General features: G+C 32.7%; 2 protein-coding genes and 1 pseudogene across 9 annotated transcripts in view; all 3 read right to left on the reverse strand.

Moving 5' to 3' along the window:
• The window catches only part of LOC140985014 (tRNA-specific adenosine deaminase TAD2-like), a 58,489-nt gene that overhangs the window by 4,854 nt on the left and 37,943 nt on the right, over positions 1 to 15,692 (reverse strand). The window contains exons 1-3 of one of the 8 annotated variants that reach the window (XM_073452741.1): positions 3,306 to 3,435; positions 1,861 to 1,959; positions 363 to 455 (exon numbers count right to left, since the gene is read on the reverse strand). The gene's annotated coding sequence lies outside the window, so the exon portion shown is untranslated. Of the gene's footprint in view, positions 1 to 362; positions 715 to 760; positions 928 to 1,860; positions 1,960 to 2,898; positions 2,958 to 3,305; positions 3,436 to 15,692 lie in introns of those variants that run through there. The other 7 variants (XM_073452752.1, XM_073452769.1, XM_073452761.1 and 4 more) reach the window with 7 other exon arrangements.
• LOC140984992 (protein CHLOROPLAST IMPORT APPARATUS 2-like) lies at positions 3,998 to 7,204 on the reverse strand (annotated as a pseudogene).
• On the reverse strand, positions 10,361 to 12,515 carry LOC140962100 (transcription factor bHLH35-like). The gene is made up of 5 exons (XM_073420999.1): positions 12,368 to 12,515; positions 12,095 to 12,281; positions 11,730 to 11,957; positions 11,286 to 11,456; positions 10,361 to 10,633 (listed from the first exon to the last, which is right to left on the reverse strand). Exons 1-5 carry the CDS (start codon positions 12,433 to 12,435, stop codon positions 10,535 to 10,537), a joined length of 753 nt encoding a protein of 250 aa, XP_073277100.1. The 5' UTR covers positions 12,436 to 12,515; the 3' UTR covers positions 10,361 to 10,534.

Here is a 15,692-nt window from a genome sequence, read left to right on the forward strand (position 1 = left end):
CAAATGATTTGTACACACCCTAATTTAACTGAAATGAAAGTATAAATACAGAGGATTCAAGTAATACGATGGGTTAAGACAGCCAGGCAACAATAATTCTTAGAAAAAATTAAGCATCGGATCAATCTAATCTAATATGAAAAAATCAAGCATTGAATCAATAATTCTTTGCTGTTTTCCTTTAATCGTATTCCCTTCTAAAGTACGATTTTTTTTAAAATCAAACTCCCAAAGAACAAGAAAAGAAGAACAAGAGAAGACCAACTCAACTCATTGCACAATCCCACGGGCTAAATCAAGACTAATTTTACAAATTCCAAAGTAATCCTCAAATGGGTTCTCATTGTAAACCTGATTATTACCTTCTCTACTTCAGATAAATTTTAAGGTTCGGTGCGTGCCCCTCTCTCTCTCCCCCTTATTGAAGGCGTTACAGCCCTTGGAAAGATCCGTTCCTGCTCCAGAGTTTGAATCTTGTTTCAAAAGCGAACTTCTCAGAGTCATTTTCACAAACATGTATAAAGGGTACGCACCATTGTGTCACTAAATGTGCATTGGTTATGGTTAACAGAGAGATGAATCTATCACTGTAATGCAGGTATGCTTGAATAAAATTTAATAGTCACGCCTAAAATCAAACTAGAAATACTTCGAAATTGAAAACGTAAACAACTAGAAAAAAATTCCATAATTCATGGCATACAATCAAACTAGAAATATTTTTTAAAAAAATCAAACTACACAAAAGATAAAAGTTTACCCACTCGAACAAGAAAGGAGAACACCCACTTCTCCTCCTTCCCCAGAATTTTTTCGTTCCTTTTGTGTGAGCATCAAATTGCGGTGGGCCTTTTTCTTTTGAGTTGGGGATCCAATATTGATTGCTATCATGCTCGATAAATTTATTAAATGTTTTTTTAAAATATTAAAGTGAGTTTACTATTTTATTAACTAGAAATTTTATTTCGATACATGAAGTGTTGATAAATCAGTAAATTGATATATGAATTATTGTAAATGACTTAATTGACACACGATTAGATAGTTCATGTTCAATGTCAAAGAAATATAGTTGTAAGTTTTTTGGGTTTTCATTGTCGGATGGTATTAATTGGCCTATAAAATGGTAAAGCTGACCTTGTACACGAAATGTATAAATTCCAGCATTTCTTTTAGCAAAAGATTTGTCGCAATGTATTCCCATTGATGTGAAAGCAAACATGTTATTGTAACTACGAACACGTGTATTGAACTATTTTGCATCATCAGCATTACCAGCGTATAGTTGTACCAAGTCAGAAGGCATTTATGAAGGTAAAAGATTTATTTCTCCTAACGAGCAACAAGATGTGGTGGTTCAGCGTATATGTGCGTTGCGCCACAAAACTTACAACATGATACATCAGGTAGTACATCTGGAGTACTTGCTACATACATTAATGGGTCTGCCTTGGTATTTTCTACACCAAGTGTATGTAAAACATGCATTTTATTTTGTTTGCAGCAGCGAATATTTTTTTCCGACCTACGATCTTCTAAACAAGCATATGTTCGTTTACGACAGTTTTTAGTCTTGTTGACTTCTATTGGGTTATCTTTCTGTTGCCGCAGCATCATCGCTAAGTTATAATATCAAACAGATAAAAAAAATCTGATTCTAATATTGCCCAGTTCGCTGATATGCGAAGCTGTGAAATAAAGCTGACTATAACACCAAAAAAAATTGATTTAGAACCTATGAACACTAAGGCTAATGGTTAAGAACTTTCTATGGTAAATATAAAAAAACGAACTACATACATAACAAAAAACCAAGAGTACTCAAGTCTAAACTAATAAAGTTGTAATAAAATATCAAACCTGTACGCAGTGCGAGCTGACGAACTGGCTATATTTTTTCTTTATTGATTCTTCTTAATGGTGGCACGTGTAATTCAGTATAGCAACACCGAAATAAACCTACAGATCAACGGAATAACAACTTGTTCAAGCGGAGTAATATACAGAGATATCACTTGGCAAGCTCACAAAACAACTTCGAACGAGAGTCCACAGAGTGGAGAGCATGTGAATTTACAATTTTCCAATTTATTGCTACGCCATCTCTTTTTCGATAATATACGTAAAATAGCTGTTTGTTTCAAACTCAAAATACATTCTTAGTTGATTGACAGCGCTTGTAAGAGTAGCATTGATTTGACGGAGGCTGTGTCTTAGCCGATCTTTTTAGCAGCAAGTTAGCACTGTCAAAGTTATTGGGTGATGGAAAATAATAACAACCAACAAAACGGATCATCGTCTGACATTTAGATAAGTTAACAAACTTTTGAAAATGTTGAATGTTCAAGAAAGATGAACTTCTAAAGTTTTACCCAGGTGTGACATAAGACATTACTTCAGTCTTTAACTAACAAAACATATTTTTTCAGAATGATTTTTTTTCCTCTCAAAAAAGGAGAAGTTATACCTTTTCTTGGTGCAAGACGTACATTAATAAAATATTTTAAACGATTTATTTTCTCACATGGATCAAAGCCTAATTTTCTAGATTAACAGCAAATAGCCCACAACACTTTCACAAGAACGGCGAAGATTTTGGATCCCTCGTATTCAACGCAAGCTAGGTCATTTTATAATTTGAAGTCAGTATTAAGGCAGAAGCTAAAAACCCAAAACAGCACCATAAACACAATGGTAAAAATCAAATCTAACTACTCAATGCTGGCCGATCTCAAGACATAAGAAAGCCTAAACATAAACGAGAGAAGAGCAAACCGAAAGCAGGACAAAAACCCAATGACTTCTGCCTGATGAAAAGAAGAACAGACAGAACGTAGTACAACTATAACAAATTGAAAGCAATGAAACCGGGAAAAAAAACAAGAGGAACTAACTAACATAGGAAACTCTTTCCGAACCCAGGATGCGAGAACACCGCAACAACAAAAGCGAATAACCTAGAAGGAAACCGAAATCAATAAGCTCATCCACACCCTCAGCACAGGGACAAACAAGCGTTAAAACCAGATGCAACATACTTAATCGAAGATGACAAACGAATCATTCCAAAAAAAAAATTTGGCCGAGATTTTTAATTGTCCAAATGGTAGTATGCTAAAGTATTTTCTTTGGTAGCTCAGTTAATTAACAGGAGACAAGCGAAGAACCTCAACGAAGGCACGAAGAACACAACGTTAAATTAATCCCAACCATCCGACACCTTCCAAAACGCTAAATATAACCGGAGGAAAAACTTCGACACAAGTGAAACAGCAGAGCCGAACGAAACCATGGGGAAGACGCACCTGGCCGACGCTCTCGGAGGCGAAGAAGACTGGACAACGCGCAAAACGGTTGAGAGAAAAGGATGGCAGACAGATAGAGGCGAAGAAGAATGGAGAGAAGGAGAAAAGCCGTACACAAGCGACCTTTTTGTGACGGCACAAACTATTGGAGTGGTGTATAAACTAGCTTTGTCTCATCCGGATATGTCGGTGCATTTTGTATTAATTAAATTCTTTTGATCAATGAATCTTTATTNTGTAAAATTGATTTTATGATTAGGGATTTATCCAAAAGTGTCCCATTTTTATTTATCGATAAAAAAAATTAAAATATACTCTATTTATAAATAATATATATAAAATAAAGGGAATGTGGTTATTTAACTTATATTTTATTATGGAAAAAAAACTATTAAAAAAAATGATTGGGTCTCATGTGAGACGGGTCAACCCTACCCATATTCACAATAAAAAGTAATACTCTTAGCATAATAAGTAATACTTTTTCATGAATGACGCAAATAAGAGATCCGTCTCACAAATACGACCCGTGAGACCGTCTCACCCAAGTTTTTGCCTAAATTGATTTATAAATAGAATAGTTAGATGATATATGTTTTTTTTTTCTTTTTTGAGTATTTTCCATAAATTAGCCCCAACCAAACATTACCTTTTTTTCCTTTTATTTTTTTAAAAAATACTAGTCTGTGATTAAAAATAATATATTAAAAACCATATGATATTCGAAGAAATATAAAAATTACTTCAACTAATGCTCTCCTCCGGATCCCCAACTTGTTTAAACCTAAAGAACGAAAACAAACCTAAAACAAATCAAAAGTTCAACTGCCAAACAAAATCAGATTCAAGATTTTATCATCCCTCTTCGTTGTTCGGAGAATTCAGCGTTCTAACAAATCGTCCCTGCACCATTACAACAAAAGTATACAAATAACCCTTGCATGATAAAATCCTTCAAGTTAATCGTTGTTGAACAAACGAATTCAGCGGCTCGATCAATACTCGACTCGACGGAATCGAGTTTGATGATCAATAACAAAAAAATACCTTAATTCTGGGTCGTTGATATGCGTTGACTTTTCTGACCTGGTACCTAATTTTCTTAGAGAAAAAGCGGGACGGTCGCTTTTCTTTGTAGCGTAGTAGTACACTGGCCTCTCTAACTCCTCCGTTCTCGGAGAACAAGTCCATCTGTGCCAACCATACCTGCACCCAACCAATCACATCTTCACTTGAATATAATAATAGTCATTGGAATTTTAAGGATACATCGTAATTTGAACTTCAAGAATAAAGGAATATAATATGTACAAAGAATATGTCTCTTGTGAGACGGTCTCCCGAATTTTTATATGTGAGACAGATAAATCATACTGATATTCACAATAAAAATTAATATTTTTTTACCCAAATAAGAGATTCGACCCACGAAATTGATCCTTGAGACCGTCTCACAAGAATTTTCATGATGCGCAAATATGCCGAGACAGAAAATTTTGGCCTTTTTCAAGAATAATAATAACATATTTATAACATTTGAACTGGCTTATTTATTTATTTAAAATTACGTTTCATAATACGTGTGCGTACGACAAGATTGCGTGTAAAATGTATATTGTATATTAATATAACTCCAATATTTTAAAACAATAGAACTCGAGAAGAAATCAATATGAGTAATTATTACATGAAATTTCATAAAAAGAAGTTGAAACGAATGGCATGTGGAGCAAAACTTCGTTTTCAAATCAAAAGAAATATCCCTATGTAAATATTGTTTAATTATATCAGAAACTCAAGAACTTATACTAAATTGGTTACATTTTAATACTACATTTTTTTAAAAAAAATAGCTCTCTCCTGCGAATCTCAATATAAAAAAGAAACTTATTTTTTAAAAATAAAACACAAAATGAGTTCCTCGATCTTAATTTCCTTTTAGAAACACTGTATCAATTTTAGTTATTCCTACCAAAAGTGACATGCAATGCAAAAGAAAAGAACTATCATATATTAACTAAAATAACAGAAGCCAAGTTCAAGTGCTCATGAACTCCCTTTACATAAATGACTAAATGAACTTACGTACTTGGACATCATCTCCGGCAGTATTGGAGACAGGAGAATAACCAGAATATGGCGAATCTTTATCGGACCAAGCGTCCAACACGCTGTCGTAGTTCAGTTTCAAGAATAGCCGTTCATTTGGCTGAGGAATTGACTCCTCCCGAACTGTTTTACAAGTGAAATTTTCTTGGTTTGGCATGATATTTGAGGCTGCATCCTCCTTGGATGATTCTATATTCTTGATTTCCACCTTTTTCTTCTTTTCTATCCGATTTTCCCCCATTTTCGGATTGATATCAAGAACGTTTACACTAGGAAATCTCCACCAATCATCCTCCTCGTTAACATTTCTCATTGCTCTCGATTCCCTTCTCAACCCAAATCCATAATCAACTCCCAGACCAATAGGATAACCATAGCAAAATATCTCGATTGGCGTAATTTTGTCATGATTTGTATCGGTAGCTGATTCCTTATTCATTTTCAACTTTCCAATTATACTATCGATCCCTTCTTCAATACCCCCATCCAAAATTGATTCCGTATCAAAATCTTGGTGCGAATTGTCGCAGATTTCTAGAGAACTCCTCTCAGAATCAGTCTCTCCCGGATTTGGCATGACTTTTCAGCACTCTTAGGCAGAGTAAGGAACCGAGGTCTTTCGAAAATCGGTAACAAGAATCCTGAGCTGTCGATCACTTGGAAAGGCCGCATAAGAAGCTCCGATGGTTCTAACAAGAAATGATTCTTTATTTCAAACGATGATTTCGTGAGTTTGCAACGATTTTTGAGGTGTTTGCTGGGGAAAATTTTTGGAGAAGCTGTTGAAAGAATGGATGCTGCTTCATTGCAAGTTTGGTTAGGCCTTTTTCTTGGGGTTCTTGGCTTTCTTGTTGAGATTGCAAGCGGGGAATTGGTGGATTCTGAGAGACTTGAAGATGGAGAAGATGAATTTGAAATCCAAGAAGTTGTGGGGGATTTTATTATTTCAAGGTCTAATCTGTAGGCTCTGCCACCTCCACTTAAACAAGAAGACATTTCAAGCAAACTAAAACAAAAAGCAGAACAAAGTGGTGAATAATTCAATTCAAGAACAGGAATTTTTGTGATTTATGGATTGAGGCCAGCTAAAACAGAGGACTGCAGATAACGGATTTTCAAATTTTGGGCATAGAAGAGTTTGAAGAGATGAAATATGTTTTGGGAAGGGGGAAAATCCAAGAACCTTAAACCCTGGAGAGTACTTTATTCATTATATGAACAAAACCAAAAAGAAAGGGTTTTTATTTTAGGAAAAAAAGAGTAGAAAAAGCCAAAAACTTTAGCAATATATTATGCGATATTGCTATGAGAAACGATCAAGAACCCTTCAAAAACCCAGAAAGGAGGACAAAAAAATGAGGAAAAAGAATCAGCGTTCAGACACCAGAAAGCTCAAAAAACCACTTTTGAAATCATCGAATCATCAAAGGTAGTGTCTTTCTTGTATAAAAATCCTCCAAAACAAATATCCCAGAAAAAATACAGTCTCTGAGCAAAAAACTAGTAAACAAGAATCAAAGTACATTCAATCTATATTTGAAATACCAACGACTCAACAAAAAAAATCCCAGGTCCCAAAGTTATATATCTCTTGGAAAACGTATTATCTAAATATATATATTAACATAAAAAATAAAAAAAAAAAACGGAGGCAGTATGTATGCTGTGTACAGTAGTAAGTAGTCACGGGAGAGAAGGAATGAAGGGCTAGGATGATACGCAGCCGATTACTTATTCAATCACACACACACTGTTTGAGTGTTTGTCTCACTAGATTTCTTCGCTCTTAAAATGGATGGATGGTGGAGATTGAGATGACAACGGAGGAATGGACAATTCTTGGGTTGTATGGTAATGCATGGGGACAGATTTCTTAAATTTCTACCTGTCTTTGCACTTTTGCGCAGAACGTTAACCATAACAAAATAATATGTTAATGCCAAATTGTTTATCTTATCTACGTAGTTACCAAGTTATTGTATTAATCAAAAAGTTTACTCGGAATGCATAGAAGAGTAGCAGCTGCGGATTAATATATATTTATATATGTATGGATTTCATTTATCTATTAACAAGAATCCAAATTTTTTTTATATTTTATTAATTATTAAATTCTGGGATTCTAATTATTGCACAATAACGATGGTGAATAATTAGGATTGAATAATAATATATGAAAAGGTAGAACTTGGAAGCCTTAGAATCCAGTGAATAATTGCTTGCAGTGTCGGCTTGGGATTTTTCACATTTTTTTCTCCCTCTAGATTTTTTTTAGAAACAATAATATAATATGAAAATATTATTTTTGGGAGAAATGTAGCAATATAGCATAATATATAAAAAGTTTATATCATGCTAATTGGAATAAATTAGAATCTAGGAATATATTTTGATGGAAAAATTTAGATTTTTTAATACATACATACAAACACATTTATATGTGTGTGTAATTTTTTCGATCACAAATCTATATATTTTAATAAATAGTAGGTCTCTTGTGAGACAATCTCATGGATCTTTATTCGTGAGACGAGTCATGAACTCTGTCAATATTTACAATAAACAGACAATATTTTTTATATAAAAAAAATAATATTTTGTAATGATTGATCCAAATAAAATATTTGTTTCCCAAAATTATCCTATAAGACCGTATCACAAGAGTTTTTGTGTTAATAAAAATAGTGAATTAGTATGATATAAAAATGCAAAAAATTTATAAATTTATTAAAACTTATATATGACATTTGAAATATTTTTCCATTTAAGCTGATAGCTCTACGGCTAACCTTGCCTCTCTGTTCCAATCCTAATAATCGACATGCATGGACTTCATGATAGAATTTCANTCTACGGCTAACCTTGCCTCTCTGTTCCAATCCTAATAATCGACATTCATGGACTTCATGATAGAATTTCTACCTTTCTATCTTAAGCATGCTACCCCATTATTATTATTATTATTATTATTAAAAGTGCTTCTTATCCGCTGACATGTCACGAGATGGTTGGTCAAAGAGATTTCGATGGTGACGAGGGATGCTTCTATTGGTGGCTGAATGTTATCTTTCTTTCGGATGTAATGAGATGAGGAAAGTTTTGGTGTGTTTTGGGCATTATGTGTGGCCTTTGGCGACCATACGTTAGGGTCTTATTTGTACGTGTTCAATCTGAAGAAGCAAGCTATGTTAATATGTATAATGTTACGTTGTTTTGTCGTCCTCGATCCCGAATTATAATAATCGTTCATTTTAAACGACGAATTTTTAAAATTTTATGCAGTATATATATTTTTTTGGGTGAAAACAAATGTTTAAAATTTTGTTCACCATCTTGAAGTTTACATTCTCTACTAGTTCCTTTTGAAGTGTGTAATTTTTCTATTTGCATGATGATATGATATTATCTATTTTGAGTCTAAGTCCTCATAGATTTACTTTTGGATTTTACTCAAAATCCCTGGTATCAATGGAGAGATCAATCCATTTTTTCCAACACTCTATTTCAAAATTTATGATTTTCAGTTCAAACTATGGTAAATTGGGGAAAAATACCCAAAGTTAAAACTTTTTTTTAACTTCAGACCCCTGTAATTATATTTTAACTCTGTACTATCTAGCTTATAAAGTACCACGTTTTGTCTTAAAGTGTACCACACTATCAAAGATCTAGTACCACAAATTCATGCAGACTATATACCAACTTAAATTTGATTAATACCATTATTCTATTAAATAACGATAACTATATCATGTAATATATGTCAAATTTAATGCAATAATATGAAATAAGATATAAAACTAAGTTTTAGTTTCACCACTTATTGTAAATTACCAAATAATCCGTAACTATTTTTTCATCTTGTGATGTCTTGTTGCCACAATTCAAATATTTTTATAACTTTTTTTCCCAAGGAGATCAATAGAAATTGTGTTCAAATTAGTTTGAACTTTTTTTAATATAAGTGTTATGGTATCGTATGTTTGTGACAAATGATATTTACATGAGATGATATTGTCAGTGTATAAGTTAAGATATACCACATGTTCGTGTTCATTGTACCACAATCTAGCTTATAAAGTACCACGTTTTGTGTCAAAATGTACCATATTATCGAAGATCTAGTACCACAAATTCATGCCGACTATATATCAACTTAGATTTAAATATCAAAATTCATGAATAGGATAAATATATTTTGGATGACTAATTATATTCGATTTATAATCGAAATTCAAGCTATATTTAGTTTATATATGATTTAAATTCGAACGCAACGTGAATTATTTTCGATTAATGATTGATATAAAAGGTAATAATTAATTAGTGATTCGAGTAGTAAGATGAACATGTGTTAACAAAATAACATATATAATTTATTTTTATAAATACGGGCACATAATTTATTTTTTATAAACTTTCATCCTCAGTCCTTGGTTATTACTTTTGGCTGATTCTGGTACAGTGAATCTAAAACCAAAGATTTGTGACCATTTTATATTTAACCTATTGTGACCACGATGAAAAGGACCATATTTGGGATTTTTATCGTTAGAGCATCTTGGTTTGAGTTTCAAGATATTTAATTATTATATACACTAGTTTTTCGGTGTTTAATATTTTTTTAGCATCGATGAAATTTTTTTAGAGATTATATTAGCATTAAGAACTTTAAAGATGATTTTTTTATAAGAATTTTGATGATTAATTTGAATATTTTTTTAAAAAAAATATTCAAATACTTATTTTAAGTAGGATATATTTTTTGTTATTTTTCAAATATATTATATTTCAAAATATTTATTTATAGATTAGGAAACATTATGTAAATTGCTCGTCTCTATTTTATGATACTTATTATTCATTTCTTATTTGTATCATCCATAGCACCAAATGAAATCGATAAGATACAAACTCCCGTAAAAGCCTGTGTGTATGGACAAAATTAGAGCCACAAAGCTTTTATTAACAACATAGGTATGTAGTATTTCTAAGAGTACTTAAAATAAGATCTCGTAAACACTACTACCTTAAAATCGTTTAGGGATCATCAGCGCTTATTTTTACCTAATAAAATTTGAACCACTTTAGCTTGTGTATATATATGATCAGAAGGAATCTTAATATTTTGAAGTGCTCATAGGGCTGTGTGGATAATTCAGAGCTGCTATGGCAGCCTCAATCTTTGCTCTCACAACTTTTCTCCCCTCGTCGTCAGCCTGAAAAAAATAAATAGAAGAGAACGATATATATTTTTTCGATCCATGCGAAATTCATTGTGACATTATGTCATGTTAGCAGTAAATTTTATTTTATTGTATTGAAAATTTGAAAAAAAATATTTTTAAATTTTTAAAATAAAAACAATGACTTATTGAAAAATCTAAATATGTGTGTAAGTCTTTTGTGAGACGATATCATAGATTTATATCAGTAGAGGTAGATTTGGTCCGTAATTACCATGAAATGTAATACTTTTGACTTAAAAAGTAATAATTTTTTCATGAATTAAGTTGAGTCGGAAACCCGTTTTACAAAATTTGTCTTGTGGTTAGAACGTTTCACGAGACAATATGAAAAAATATTATTCTTTGAATCAAATGTATCTCGAGATAATCTTTCATTCAATTCAATTAAATGGACTAGTTGGAAAATAGCTTTTGACAAATGGATCAACAATAATATCTAAGGAGATTTCCTCAAATTACTGCACCAGAGCCAAGCGATTAAATGTCGAAACCGACCATCTCTAATAATTATGGACCGAGTCGACCCCTCAATCGATTGAAGATTTTGATTTTAAATCATGACTCGAATCCATCCAGGAGTGGAAGAGTTGTAAAAGAGATTGGAAGAAGTAAAAATAAGTACCTCTAGGAACACAGTCTTCAAAAGCCTTCCCGGAAAAGCGGTAATATTGGCATTAGTGATTTTGAGCTTCAATGACTCAAAAATTTCACATAGCTTAATAATTGTGTCTGTTCCTTTATTGCACTCCAAGGTAACAACCACTGTCTTCTCTCCCATATCCAAAACTCTCAACTGCAAACCAATAATCAAGTTCATCCCAAATGTAATTTTCCAATATAGCAACTCGAACTCGACTTTGAACTCATAAATCGAAGTAATTTATTAGTCATTCCAAGTTCGAGCTGATCAATAAAACACGGTGTTACGTTACACAAAATCATACTTAAAACCGAGTCGTATGTATACAAATGTATATATATGTTCTTAAATTTTCAAAACGTGGGGAATTATGAAGTCCGTTTTGTTTAGTTCTAAAATTAATAGATAAAAATCAAATAAACCCACCTCACGAACTTCAATAGGGGATGAAATAATTGTTGCAGAATTACAGCAATATTGGTCCATTATTGTTGGTGTATTGGGCCTATGAGAAAAAGTTGCGGCATCTTGATCGAAGTCAAAATTTGGCTTCCCATTTTCCAACTCTGAAATTTCTGCTTGGATTATCCTCTCTTGTTCAACAAGTGATTGAATGTACTCAATTGCATCTTTGATGGTTGATGCTTTGTTCATCTACATTAATAAATTAGTTTCATCTCATGATTAGTATATGCTAAACCATTCTAAATTAATAAATCACAACAATTTTCATTCTATATATATATATACACACACACACACATATATATATATTGATGATGCGTCAACACCTTGGAAATGGTAGGAACCGCGGCTCTCAGTTGACATAGCTTTTGGTTAAGTTTCTCCCTCCTGTTCCGTTCTAAAGCTACGTTCCTTGAAGCCAATGCTTCCTGAGTTCGATCAGATGGCACTCTCGAGTCGTAATACGCAGCAGCACCAGCAGCAGCCGCGGTCGAATCTACTTCATGGGCGTGACTAGAACAATATATCAAACGGAATTAATCTTGTCAAAAACGTCGTAATACGAATATATATACGTACATATGTATCGTTATATATACCTGCGGGATTCTTGGATTTGGGATAACATGTTTTCCAAATAGAGATCTTCAAAGTTTTCCATGTTCATGATGAGTTTGAGATAGGAAAGGAAAAAGATTGAGAGAGTGCTTGAATATGTTTTTCTTGTTGATGATGAGAGGGAGTGTTGTGCTTTTACACATCATGGGCTATTTTATAGTGGCAAAAAAAAAATATTTTTTATAAGTTTTTTTCGTTACTATTTTGAAAATTTTAAAAAAAAAAAGTTGACGATCTGTTCATATTTGACTCGTGGATATTGAGCGTGTATTCATTATATCATGCAACCATCTATTGTAAGACGATTTATTTATGTGAGATGACTTAACAAATGAAAAATAATATTCTTATTATAAAAAATAATATTTTTCATTAATTGATCGAGTTAGAGATTCGTTTCATAAAATTAACTTGTTTGTTAGGTCATCGCACATTAGTTTTAATTTGTGATGTAAGTAATTCATTTCGACTCCCCTATAAATATAATAAATAAAATTTAAAAAAATTGTGATAACTTTTTAAATAATTCTGAACTTCTTGGCCCTTGGGAGATTTCGGCCAAAGTTCTGTTAGTTGTCCCACATCGGTTGGATAAAATACCTGGGATTTGCATATATGGGCTTGAACAATCCTCCTTCCTTGAGCTAGCTTTTGGGGTTGAGTTAGGTCCAAGTTCCAATCTTAATATGGTATCAAAGATCAGGTTATCGTTATGTGTTGTACCATCCGTTCTGCCCATAGTTGGGTCATTTACAAACTTCACGCTCCAGATGTTCATTCCTGGGCGTGAGGGGGGTGTGTTAGTTGTCCCACATCGGTTAGATAAAATACCTGAGACTTGCATATATGGGCTTGGACAATCTTCCCTCCTTGAGCTAGCTTTTGATGTTGAGTTAGGTCCAAGTTCCAATCTTAATAAGTTCTTTTGCCATTTTATTTAATTTAAATATTATACCCTATATCACACAGTTAAAAATATCATATCTATTATTTGATTAATTCACCGTATATGCACTTGCTCGATGTAATATCTAGATTAAAATATATATCTTCTACAGAAAATAAAACGATCATGCATATATCACCTGAGTGATGACGCGGTATCGACGCTCGTTCGACGAACCATTTAGGATAATACTCGTAAGGATAGCATGAAATTTTTCTTATAATTTGTGACATTGATCACGATTTCTTCTGAAGTCAAAAATTATTATGTTTAACTAGAATTATTGTTTCTAGAATAACCTGGAATATTATTTAAATCCAATTTGTAGGATCGAACGCTTGCCGCTTTACCAAAAGCTATAGCTGGTGGTAATGATTCAATTCAAATCTTTTAAACCGCATAGCAGCTCAAGCACCACGGTTCGATCGCTCTATCAAGTAGAGACAATTATTGCACCCAACACAATTACAACCCAAATTTTTAATCATTATCTAAATTTATGAATTACTTCCCCGTCTAAAAATTCAATCCAGTAATTAATTTCAAGCCATTCATTTCTTCCACAAAACGACTTATACAATGCCAAAAATAATTATTTTGTATTGTTCTTTGCATGGACATGTATAGCTCAAGGGCAGTAAGATTACTGCAACTTAAGCCTTCAAAATTTTATAATAAAATTTTCTATAATGATGAATCTCGAAATCTTTCGTCGTCCCTGCTTCATATAAATATATGTTTGAATTAAATGTCGAAAATACAGCTCAACATTATACGCGTCGTCCTTCCTTCATATAAACTAGTTACTATGCACACGCGATGCGTGTGTGTACAATCTTTTTTATTATTATCGATGGATTAAAGTAAAATTTGACAAATTATGGAGGTACTAAATTGATATTTGAATTGTTGAAATAAAAATAAATAAAAATAAAAGTGTGTGTTGAAATTAAAAACAAAAAACAAAAAAACAAAAGTGTAATATTAATATTATTTAAGGGTAAAATTGGAAAAAAAGTTGGTGTCCTCTCTAGGTAGTTATTATCATGTCCTCACACTTAATATAATAGTATAGACATATGTTTGCATTAAATGTCGAAAATACAGCTCAACATTATACGAACTTTCGATGTTTTTTGAACGACTCAAACAAATGACCTATCACTAAGAGAACTTTTCTTCAATACAATTTTTGTTCAAACCGTAGGATATATTCCTAAAAAAGAAAGAACCATTATGATCTCATCCACGATCCTTTCTTCTTCTTCTTCTTTTTCTTTTTCTTTTTGACGCGGCTTTGCGTTCAAACTGTTTGTGCTACCGATGTTAAAGCAGCACCATGGCGTTACGCACTTGTCGATGATCCATAGATTAATAGTTTCGTCGTGATCCTTGTTGCAACATAAATGATCGACATTAGCCTTTAACTTACACATTTTTTTACTCCTCTAAGCTGTTTAGTTGCCACCAAATAATTAATCAGCTTGTAATTCATAGGATTTATGTGTCATAGGTATCGAAAACAGTTTTTCGTGGCAAATTGAATTATCGTCTTCCTTATAAAATCCAATTTGTTTTCGTTAATGATAAAATAATATAAATTAAAGGATATATAATATAAGGAATAATAAATTTAAAGATATCGATGCGAGAATTATTTTTAACTTTAATTATTGTAGAACTTGAATTGATTGAAACAAAGAGGCAAGATCTTATCATTCTCATAAAACGACGTGACCAACTCTCTTTAAAACGACTTATCGATGGCGGCACTAAACCCTGGTCAAACAATGGAGATGCCTATGTTTTCAAAAAATGCCTTTGATTTTTTTTTTTAAAGCCCTTTGATCATGACCATTGTATTTTCCTAGAATCATCCCTTGTGCTTAGATTGAACTTCTCGAGCTAACATTGAGAAAACTGAATTAACTCCGAAACTTCGTGGGGATTTCGTATCGTAATCTTTCTCTTGCCTTTTGCAAGAGATTAGCTCTCTAGCTATATCAACAAGATCTTACTATATATTGACAGTTTTTCCTGTTTGTATCATTTAGCTTGACCAACTTAAATTTATCTATGTTTGAAACATGAAAGTCACATATCTCCACAAACTTCCGACGTGTGACTTTGGTTGTATTATCAACAATCAGATCCGGACCTTCCCTCAAGTCTTATATGTCCTTCAATCCATGTCACTCATCTTCACCGCATTGGGGTGCACACGCCTTGCATGAAATACATGGAGCATCACTCAACTCTTTCGTTTTAGTATCCGAGGATTCCACCACATGGTTCGATCTAGACTATGGCTATGATACCATTTGTTGAAACATGAAAATCACATATCCCACAATGATATA

The sequence above is a fragment of the Primulina huaijiensis genome, chromosome 1 (genome assembly GCF_012295235.1).
Source record: "Primulina huaijiensis isolate GDHJ02 chromosome 1, ASM1229523v2, whole genome shotgun sequence".
NCBI lineage: Eukaryota > Viridiplantae > Streptophyta > Magnoliopsida > Lamiales > Gesneriaceae > Primulina > Primulina huaijiensis.

What these genes read in the sequence shown, in the direction of transcription:
- LOC140962100 (XM_073420999.1), bottom strand. Translation starts at nt 12,435, where the DNA reads ATGAACATGGAAAACTTTGAAGATCTCTATTTGGAAAACATGTTATCC. An exon ending in CAAATCCAAGAATCCCGCAG is followed by an intron (nt 12,282 to 12,367) that starts GTATATATAACG and finishes ATATTGTTCTAG; the next exon opens with TCACGCCCATGAAGTAGATT. An exon ending in CGGTTCCTACCATTTCCAAG is followed by an intron (nt 11,958 to 12,094) that starts GTGTTGACGCAT and finishes TTATTAATGTAG; the next exon opens with ATGAACAAAGCATCAACCAT.